Source organism: Aplysia californica, unplaced genomic scaffold (assembly GCF_000002075.1).
Source record: "Aplysia californica isolate F4 #8 unplaced genomic scaffold, AplCal3.0 scaffold00863, whole genome shotgun sequence".
NCBI classification, from domain to species: domain Eukaryota; kingdom Metazoa; phylum Mollusca; class Gastropoda; order Aplysiida; family Aplysiidae; genus Aplysia; species Aplysia californica.
Genome location: NW_004798133.1, coordinates 195,933 through 207,250, shown reverse-complemented (window position 1 = coordinate 207,250; position 11,318 = coordinate 195,933). Strand labels below are relative to the sequence as shown.

Below are 11,318 nucleotides of genomic sequence, written 5' to 3'. Positions count from 1 at the left end.
TGTGTGTGTCTATGTGTGTGTGTGTCTGTGTGTGTGTGTGTGTGTATGTGTGTGAACAGTGTGTGTGTGTGTGTGTGTGTGTGTGTGTGTGTGTGTGTGAGTGTGTGTTCTTGTTGTTGTTGTTTAAGTCGTAGTTTTCCGCAAGTTAACACAACAAGGGTCACATTTCACCTGGTAAAAAAACTGCACCATGATACGATAGGAGAAATGTAAACAACGGATCACATTGCAGGACTCAGATATACTTTGTAACTGTTGAGAAACAATGCCTGGCCGCGCTCTTCAAATGCCCAAGGGGGGGGGGGGGCTCTCGTGGCCTAGAGCTTAAGGTGTTCGCCTCTCATTCAAAGATCCCGGGTTCGAAACCGAGTAGCGACCGAAAACTTTTCTTCTCTAAAATTGTCTCCTTTCACCTCTTTTCCTGCTCTCTAGCCATATTCTGTCGTCTCCTATAATCTCCTCTTTCTTCTTTCTGCCCCACCCCCTGCCCTCCTTTGCCCCCTCCTATGGGCTCGTGACTCTACTCCTTGGCTCCTCTTTTGTCGAATGACCAGGCAGAAAGTGCGTCCTCAAAGAGTTAATGTTACATTTATAATGCTGGTCTTGAAAGTAATTCGTGGTGCTAGACCAGTGTTTGCCAACTGCTGGGTGATACTCCCACTTATGGATGATTTTGGTAATTTTGGTGGCCGTTGGGGATCACCCGGATAGTGACAGGTGTTATCATTTAATGCTTTGATTCAAAACATTGAAATTATTGGACTTATGTATTAGTATCTTAAGAGAATGAGGAAAAGGAAACATAGGAGGTGGATAGATCTACTTGAAATATTGCAACAAAGGAAAATGTTTGATGTGTACCACCATCTTGTGAAAGAATTGGAACTGGACTCAAAACGACTCCATCAGTACTTTCGCCGGACCAGAGAGCAAATGCAGCAAGTTTTGTTCTTTATAATTGATGAAAACGAAACATATAGCTGCGTGATGCGTATTCGAACGATGCATCGATCGTTCAAATACGCATCAAGCATCACGGACAACGCATCACGCACACATGGATACACTTTAGTTGAATTTCCATTTAAACGTTCTTTACGCATTACGCAATGCGCACTAGGCATTACGTACACATGGAAACGGGGCTTTAATAATGTTTTCCTGGATCGTTATTTCTGGCGTTGATTGTCTTGTGGTTAAGCTACCGAACTCGTAATCCTACGTTTCCGGGTTTGGGGGTTCGAGCCGCAAGCACGGCGTTGTGTCCTTGGGAAAGGTACTTCACACGAATTTTCCTCGCTTCAGTTAGATGGGAATGGGTACCCAGCCTAAACGTCGTGTCAGTATGTTAGTGCTTTAGTACCTGTAAATTGAAGTTTGCACTGCATGTTTCCCAGGAAGTTGAAATTGTTTCAGAATGCTATCATCACGTCTACTGGGGTAATAGTACAGATTGTAAAGGGAATAGAGCTTGCTGTTGAGCGGGAATTTACGCTATACAAATGCTAGGCCATCTATTATTTCCGGTTCATCATGGAGCGCAACATTTTGAGCCAAATGAAGGGCAAGAGGGAGAGGTACCGCGGGCATTCGGTTATTACTTGACTGGTGTTTCGCCCTTCATTTGAACGTAATGGAGGGTCCCAAGGTGTGCACGCTTTGCAGTAAAACTTTCATATAGAGCAAAGAGAATCAGTCATAATAGTGCGAGATCTAGGGACTCTTTGCTTGGGTCTCACCTTCTCGAAAAACTGTCTGATCTTTTCCTGTGACAATTGACCTGGATTGAGCTCCTTTGGCTGTTCAGGCATAGCGTTAATGTTGAACACATCCGGGTATGCTTTGTCACTGAAACCTGGGAACGTCTTCTTTGCTTTCTGTGCTGAGGAACTCATGTTTCACTGTGGAAGAAAGAAAAAAATACACAAGTGGAAGGAAAGCGGACAAAAATTTGAGTGTCACGACGCAGTGGAATCAGGCGTTCGTCAGTTTTTGGGCATGTCGAGTTATTTGTATCATCTTAAAAAGCTTGTTCTTTCTCCTTGCCTTCAATGAAAAAATTACTCATCTATCCTGAATAGAAGTCGAGATATTTGCGATTGAAGGAGGTGGGTGTGGCTGGTTTCAGAGATAAAATTAGCGAGAAAATTACCGCTATAGTTTGGTAAGTTGCATAGCTTGAGAGTCCGTGGAAACTCAAAATTTACATTTTTGTGTGCAGTAAAATACACACAGAAATGTGTTTTTAAAAGGACATATTATAAGGTGTTGCGCCAAAATAAAATTGATAAAAATTGCCAAACCGGTGGAAAAATGCTGGTTTCTTCAATTTCACATGACGAGCACCTGATTTCACCACGATACCTCAAAAAATGCTTAGGTTAGAGTTGGAGAGAGATGGGGAGAGAGAGAGAGAGAGGGGGGGGGAGGGAGAGTGAGGGGGAGGAGAGAGATAAGGGAGGGGGAAAGAGGGAGAGAGGGGGGAGAGAGAGATAGAGAGAAATAGAGAGAGAAAGAAAGGGAGAGAAAAAGAGAGAGAGAAATAGAGAAAGAGGTAGCTTTCAGTTGCTCCACCAAAGGCTATAGTATGACTTCTGAGCAAAGGTGGACTTAAGTTAACCATATTCAAGCTTCGGCGGTCAATTACGAGCCCCTCAAATTTATTCAGAATCCTGGCTCCTTTTACCCTTAAAAAAAAGCTGGACTAATTCATCGGAGGATGTCTTTTTTTTCGACCAGCCCTCAGTCAGACCAAAGATGGACGATAAGATGGTAATAACATGAAGATAATGAGACTTGTACTTCAAGTTGATATGAAAATATTCGTAAAGAATAAAAGGAATTTGTAGGCCTACTTACAATTTACTCAATAATTATTCGATTACATTATTACTTTATCTTAAACTCAGTTACTATTTATTTACTAACTCGAGTGATGGTAAAAAAATGTTTTTTAACCAATCATTACTGACTTTTCGAAATAAACACCACTCAAATTGTAGACTAGTCAATATCCACCTGTTCAATTCACAATATTTTGTTGAAGTCAGCACAAGATCTCCGGAATACGTGACGAAACCCTTCCTCAGTTCTGTAATAACTAACCAGAACCTGATCCCTAGGCTTCTTAGTTGGGTAGATGGTGCCTATTTCGACACTGTGTGCACTCCAGTAACAACAAACACATGGAAGCCGGGCTTTATATTTGATGTGCGTCCGTTCTAAATATTAAAGACCTAGGTGCAGTGTGTATTCCCAGAAACTAGGGCTGGGGGCGTACCAGGGTTTACTGGGTAAAGAGCTCAAAACAGGTTTCCCGAGTATTGGTGTTGAGTACCCGGATTTTCTACTCCCCCCCCCCTTTAAGCATGGGCGAAGTCAAGTCGATATTCGGAATTCGACGAATTCGTGGGGTCTGAGTCGGAGATCGAACATTGGGCAGGAGTACGAGTCCGAACACGAATTCCCGAACTAGGGCAGCCAAGGGGAAAATAGATCACGAGGAGCGAAAACATATTTAATTTGTTTAAAACTTGAATAATTTTACGCAAAACTGCACCCAAGAAACATTTTTGGTTAGATTTGAATGAATAAAAATGCATACGTTTGAAAAGTATCATAAAACACGATGTCTGATTTCTATTTTCCCCTCGCTGTGTTCAGAAGGAAGCAGCGAGTTCGAATTGGACCGTCCCACGATTCCATCGACTCAATGAAAGTCACATGAGCTTTTAGAACGCGCTGATTAGCTAGCAGTTACAAATCCCTTCTGCTGGTGGTTATGCCCTAAGAGGCCAAGGTCAAATTTACGCACTACGGTGACGGACGAGCATTGCGTCTCTGATTGCACCAATCACAATTGCAAGCCATCTTCACGTCAAATTCAAATTCCGTGATTATCCCAGCCTCCTTCTTTCTTTGGCTTTCTCTACGATCACACACATTTCACTACTTTTCTTCTCTTCATTGTACTATCTACATGTATTTTCTTACGACCTGTCTGGCACTTACATTTACATTGTCACATTTCTCGTCTCTTTTGCATTACTCCATGTTTGTTTTCAACCTTGTATGTTTCATCTTATCATAATAAATGTTGATTATGATATAGATCTAGATCTAGATCTATTACTGTTATTTTTATAGACTTCTGTCTTGCTGACTGTTGCTTTGATTAATGCATGGTCTGACTTTAGAGTTCGAGACTGCGGGATTTTATGCTTTGATTTTTATTATGACCTGTTTGCATCCATTATCCTCGCACATGAATGCGGCTGCACTGTCAACGAGGGGCAAATAACTTTCAAAACAAACTGGTGCCCTCCCCTGATGTCAATGAAAACATTGCCTGCCTCAATCCCGACCTCTGTGACCTCTTCCCTGCTCCTTCCCCCTCCCCCCTCCCCGCCCCCTTTGTCTACACTGGTCCGTGGAGTCGGGATTCTCTACAGCGTGTTCGACTCGACGGATGTAGGGAGAACGACTTGACTTGACACGAATCCCACCGAATTGACCTTGCCTCTCCTCAAATTTGATTGGCTGAATTCGAATTCGGAGTCGAAGTCGACGAATTCGCGCCCAAAAATGTTCGGAGTCGAAAGTTCGGAAGTTCTCGGAGTCGGCCCACCCTTACTCCCCTTTGTTAATGCTATGCAAATGCACTTATAATAAAAAAAAATTACGTCCTTTCGTTCGAACCTTAGGCTAATAAGTACTGAGTAGGTATCGATACTGGGCTCTCTAAGTAAAGATTGTGTACAACAAGCATAGATGTACACTACTGAGGCAATTAAATAAGGGTCCTCAAAATCCAGTGGCACCCTCTTCGAAAAAGTGCGGACTTTGCGAATAGAGTTACACTACTTGTGGGAAAAACAATAAAAGCGAAACTAACAAGCTGCGCTATTCCCATACATGTACTTCTGCAGAAACGAAAGAGAGCTTCAAAATAAAGACTGCTGCGGACTTCCTCAGACACATTTTTTGGCGAGTGAACTATCTTGTAGTGATGGGCAGGTATCGATACTAGATACTCGATACTTAGATACCTATAGATATCGGTATCGGTACCGATACCTGCTCTAAACATCGATACCTATGTGTGATTTATCCCAGGGCTGCCAAAGCAAGTGACTTGGGCTTTGAGAATTTTTTGTTTATCAAAACTGATAAGTTTTCATGGGGGGGGGGGGGGGCAAGCGTTTTAAATGAATCTAGTGATTTTTTTAACAAAAAGAGAGAAGTTTTTCAAGAAACCTATCTAGTGATTTTGTAAAATCCTCACTGACAACCCTGATTTATCCTCATTGGTTTAATTTAAAGTTGCTAAAAATCTGGTAAATTGAATTGCCTTTTTAGAACTCTTGTGTTTTTATATTCCAATACTAACATTTTCTGCAAAGTTGACTTTCCTCCCATACTTCACTTAGTATATGTTTTTATTCTCATATTTGGGTATTTATTTCTCTCTCTCTCTCTCTCTCTCTCTCTCTCTCTCTCTCTCTCTCTCTCTCTCTCTCTCTCTCTCTCTCTCTCTCTCTCTCTCTCTCTCTCTCTCTCTCTCTTTTACAAATAATTTTTGTTTGAGTCTCAGCAAAATAGTCACAACTTGTCTAGACACGATTACCTAAATACTTGGAAAAGTATACTCGTATTTTTGTCTTTACTTATTACCCCCGGCGTATGTTAGCATTAGGTATCGAGATATCGGTATCGATACCTTGAAAAAGTACTAGGTATCGACATCGATACCTAACTTGTGGTATCGGCCCATCACTACTATCTTGTTATGAACGATCTTTGGTCGATACAGTACTCGATATTGGCCAGTATCGACTAGTGCCCACCTACTAAATCGTGCCTCCTTTCCATGAAAATCTGCTGACCACAAAAAGTGATCATTTGGTCATGTTACAAGAAAGTTTCCAAGAACCGATCGGATACTTTGGTAGGGCTAGGCCTATGGCTTCCTTAGAAAAAAGTCTTTTGTTCACTTTTTTATGCAGGAGAGAAGTGTATGTATGTATAGTATAAGGTTTTACGGCGCTCGCAACTGGGAGAGAAGTGTGGACACGTCAGTTGAGTTTGTTGTCTATTGTAACACCCAAATACTTATAGTCTGACGCTTGCTCGATGTTTTCACATTTAATTTCGAGTGGCTGCAAGGGTGGCTTCTTTTTTCTAAAATGAACAACAAGTTCTTTGTTTTGTTTTTCACATTTAAAAGCAGCTTAATGATTTTCACACAATTCAGAAAAGTTAAATACAAAATTCCGGTAAGCGGTTTCGTTACGGTCAACCTCAATTAGCCCAATTATGGCTGAATCATCTGCAAATTTTAATCAATTGATAGTGTTATCTGGCAATCGTTCGTGTATAGTGTGAATAAAACTGGTGACAAAACACATCCTTTAGGGGCCCTTGTTGTGATGTATGTCGATGATGAATGTTTTAATTTTACATACTGGGTTCGGTTGTTACGAAAATTGCCTACCTATCCATGATATTAAATTGACGTTAACACCTATGTTGTCAAATTTCTTTAGAAGAATATCGGGCTGGATAGTATTAAAGGCTGACCAAAAATCAACAAACAGGATCCTACAGTATGTTTTTGGAGTGTCTAAGTGTCTGTATAAGATGTCAAGAAATAGTAGAATGGTGTCTTCCACACTTCTCCCGTGACGATATGCGAATTGCAGAGGGCCCTGAATGGGTTCTATGTATGTTCATAGTCTTTTTAGCACATTTTTTCTAGACTACGGATGTTCAGGCTATTGGTCTTAGGTCATTAACTTCAGAAAGTTTTTCTGTCTTTGGAAGGGGGACGATTTCAGAACATTTCCAAATAGTGGGAATAGCATGTGTCAGCAGCAACTGGTCGCTAGTATTACGGGTGTAAATTGAACTAAGTTGTGCTGAACTGATGATAATGATAACGATTATAGTGATACTGTGGAGTTTTGATGATGCAGCGACTACAAACAGGTTAAATGTCAGGACAATATATTTTTTTCTGTGGCCATGGCTATTTATTAATGATAAGAAGATCCAATTTACCCTATATATACACCCCATGCCCATGCCCAACGCATCCTCATAAAGGCTCAATCTCAGGCCTTAGTTTTATAATTTTTTGTATCGGTTTTTACGCCTTTTTCGTAGTCGATGGTCCTAGATCAGACATGAGACAAACTATTTATATATTATTATTTGTATTATACCTAGCTCAACTCGATTGCCTCACTCAGTCAGCGTATACTGACAACAGACCAACCAGTTTTAACACTGTTCCTTTAATGCCATGCCTCAAGCAGAAAAAAAATGAATCCTTAAAAAAACTGAAATGCCGAAGATCGAATTCATGACCTCCTGGGCCTAAGCCTAGCCTAAGCCTACAGCACTGGGTCGGTTCCGGTGTCGCATTTCCCCACTGTCGTCATAGTTCGGTGAATTAATTTTTCCAGGATGAAAATACGCGTTATAAAGTTCAATTTGCGATATAGAACCCCTTTTTAATCCCTCTGAGCGCCGAGATATTATCAATTAAAGTCGAAGAAAAATTGACTTACACATTCCAATCTATTGCCATCACCGGCTTGTTTTTGTCAAAGGAAGTTAGCCTACTCGTCGGTATTTCGCAAGAGTAGTCAAATACTCCAACAGGTTGTTGTTAACGAACCTTAACTTGCGTGTAAAAGTGAGTTGTCAGAGCTGAAAAGCGAATTACTTTCTCTTATTTTTATTATTTTTCTTGTGAAAAATTCTAAGAATTTTATGTAAAATAAAATTTGGTGCTGAAATGAATAGGATGAGACCGGATTCAAAACATGTGGTGGAAAATTCGATTATCCTAGATTTAGATCTAGCCTACTCCAGTACCGCAACAAACGGGAGTTTTGCGGTATTAATATTGGCCTACTCATCTGTGGGTTATTATGTGACATTTATCCATTTTATAGCACATGTAGTATATTATGTATTGCCATGACTGTTGCAAACTGGCTAAAATAGTATTATTTTATCCTTAAAACCCGTTAAATTGAAGTTTCTTGTCGATACCCAATGGACTCGTTGCGAACCTAGGCCTAACCAATGATAGTACATAACAAGATGGGCCACTCAGCCAAAAAAGTGTCCGCAGGAAGTATGCTCTTTGCTTCAGATGGCGCTGCAGTCTGTTTTGAAGCTCTCTTTCGTTTTTCCAGAAAAAGAATAGGAATAGCACCTCCTTGCGTGCGCAGATCGACTGCTGTTCATCAGCAGTTCGGGTACGTTCAGTGCGGAGTTTTAGTTTTTTTTTTATTTTAATGACCTCTTGCCTTTCACTCTAAAGTCAAATTAAACAAAGAAAACCATCACCCTTTCCTCCGGAAGAGGTTTTTTGTCAGCGTAACCATTTAAAAAAAGCGTTCTTCCGAAATTTATCCCAAAACTTGCTAGTTTCACTTTGATTTTTTAAAACTCAAGTAGGGTAACTCTGTTCGCAAAGAGTGCGCTTTTGTGAAGAGGGCGCCACCAAATTTTGAGGACACTTTTTTAATTGGCTCAAAGAGAGAAGTGGCCCATCTTGTTATGTACTATCATTGGCCTAACAGACTGCGCAGAAGATTAGGCCTATCACTGCTTTTGTTTTTCTTCAGCTGCCGTGTCGATGTAGCTATGTCTCCCTTTACAATGCCTAGGCCTAGTGGATTAAACTTACATGAAATGGGAAGAGAGGGGTGTTTTACGCTTGAACGGGGCTAGTGTTCTAGGAAACAGTGGTAGAGCCAGTGTGTTGTAGGATTAAATCTGGTAATCCTGCACTTTAGCTAGATCTATTTAAAATAAAGTTGTGTTTGTTGTTTGTTTTCGGGTTTTTTTGGGGGGGTTGTTTTTGTTTTTTAGGAAGAGTCATAATTTCTCTTGATATGCTTCTGAAATCTTCTCGAAAAAAAATTATTTTAAATTTTACATAGCTAAAGTGCAGGATTACGTTAAATCTTGTATGAAAATAGTGTGTGATTGTGTGTGTAATACGAAATTATTATGCTCATCCTAATCATTGGGTACTGGGTCGATGGATGTATTTCACAGTTATCCATACTCGCCACCATCATCATCGTCATCATCATCATCATCATTACTGTCGTCGTACAGACTGAGTGTTATCATCATTCTGAACATCATCACAACCACCATTCACGAAGACTTCATCATTTGCATTGTTTGTATGTCGTCGTAGCGTATGTTGACGTTGTAGATAATACACACGCGCGCCTGTCGCCACCCTCACCATGACAACCACCACCATCCATGTAGTCATCTGCATCAACAACATCGCAGTCCTGTACTAACGATCACCACTTAAAGTCAAATAACGGCGTTTTTGAAAACGATTGGGACCATTTTGAATGGAAGTGGGTAGACAAATATTTTGACAAAAACTGGTATATGTGGTAGGGCTGGATCTGCGGATTCATTTTATAAGGTTTGCCACATCAAATAAATGTGTAGAAAATTGCAACACCCCGCCCTGTTTGTCTGAAGAAGAATGGTGCTCCTCCGAGACTCAAGAATCTCTTTTTTTCTGGATTCTTGTCATGGACTTGGAATTGTTGACATTGTGTCTAATCAAATCGTTCCGCTCTGGGGATTTCATGGCATATCTTGACACATTGCAGGAATTTATTCCCTTTCTATTTGCTTTGGACTAGACAAATTACTCTCTATGGATGTCAGTTCATTTCGAAGATATGAAAACTCTTCAAGAAACGGCACCAGAAGTGTATGAACAGTTCCTGTCTGGTAATTTTGTTGTGAGAAAGTCAAAAAGAAAGTTCTCATATATTATGAGCATTGACCAGGCTCATGAGCAAAACAACGAGGTGCTGAAAGACTCTCTTAGCGTCATAAGTCTTATGGAATCCCCTTCAACTCTCCATTGATGGATGCTGTCTGCGCCTCGGATAAACGAAATGATCGCCACTCTTGACTCAGCTGCTCCTGGACATTCTGGAAAAGAGGATTGCCAGCATGCCGATGATAGATTGTCGAAGCAGGAAAGTTTCACCACTGGTGTAAGACGACTTGTTGATGTATTTGATGCAGTTGGGAATCTGTTTTTAGATTTAAGCGGGCCGTTAATTGTCAACCTTGAAACGGGTCAAATTGCCGAAGACGAGATCCAACAGAACATCAGAAATTTTTTCGACACCGGAGAATGCCAATTTGAACTTTTTGTTGAGGAGAGAATCAAGAAGCGGGGAGTAAAAGTAACAGCTCCCATAAAGCTCAACAAAATGAAATTGTTGTCCACAAAATCCTCTAAACAACCAAATGTTCCCGAAAAGCTAAAGGCTTTGAAAACAGAGTCAAACCTTTTTTCTCGGCTCTACATTGCGTGTTAACGAAGAGGAGGAAACTTTGACAATTTTTTTTGCCCTCGAAAATAGTGCCTACCGGTACCCACCATCTTTGGCCAATACATTCGTCAACAAGTCACAACTGCTCCAGTGCTTCCCCATCAGCTCTATGGGATATCATGATTCTCCTGCATCATCCACGATTATTTTTTACAGTGCTGTGATGACAAATCTGATTACTCCAAATCGTCGACTGTCTTATACAGAGTACGCTGACATGTTCACATCAAATATCTTGTCCCTATCGGAAAGAGCCACACAAATTGACCTTGTCTTTGACCAGTACCTCCCGGACAGGATCAAAAGAACAACAAGATATAGAAGAGGCCACGGCATTCCCCGGCGAGTGACACCGGAAAGTACAGTCCCAGGAAACTGGAAAGAGTTTTTAAGGAACGACTCCAATAAACTGGCTCTCTTTTCATTGTTGTCTCGTCATCTTGTTGAGAATGTCAAAACGAAAACTGTGATTTCGACTGTGGGTCCTAACGTCATCAGAAACATCTCGACCTAAAGAAATTTAGGCCCATGCAATATAGAAGAGGCCGATGGGAGAATGTTGCTGCGTGTGTATCACGCAGCGCTGTCTGGACACCAGATTATAACTATCAAATCTGTTGACACGGATGTAGTCGTCCTGGTCATTGCTTTGTTTTCCAAAGTAAACTGTTCACAGTTTTGGATTGCATATTGCCTTCGGCACTGGAAAAGATTTCAGATACCTACTCATTCGTCACCGCTCTAGGACCGAAAAAACCCGAGGGACTTCTCTATTTCCAAGCATTTTCAGGCTGTAATTTTGTCTGGGGTTTCCATGGGATAGGGAAGAAAACCGCGTGGAAAGCATGGAACCAGTCGGCGAATATCTCGAATGTTTTCCAAAGCCTATCAACAGCAGCAGCTGACATCTCA

At 41.0% G+C, this 11,318-nt stretch overlaps 1 protein-coding gene across 2 annotated transcripts in view; it reads right to left on the bottom strand.

Annotated features, from left to right (window-relative positions):
• The window catches only part of LOC101850042, a gene marked incomplete at its 3' end in the record, with an annotated part of 21,146 nt that extends 17,835 nt beyond the window's left edge, over positions 1-3,311 (bottom strand). Inside the window, 2 exon segments of one of the 2 annotated variants that reach the window (XM_013089041.2) lie at positions 1,740-1,901; positions 2,973-3,311. In XM_013089041.2, coding sequence (XP_012944495.1) covers positions 1,740-1,895 — 156 coding nt within the window. 2 annotated transcript variants of the gene reach the window in all.
• Positions 3,312-11,318: the final 8,007 nt, after the last annotated feature.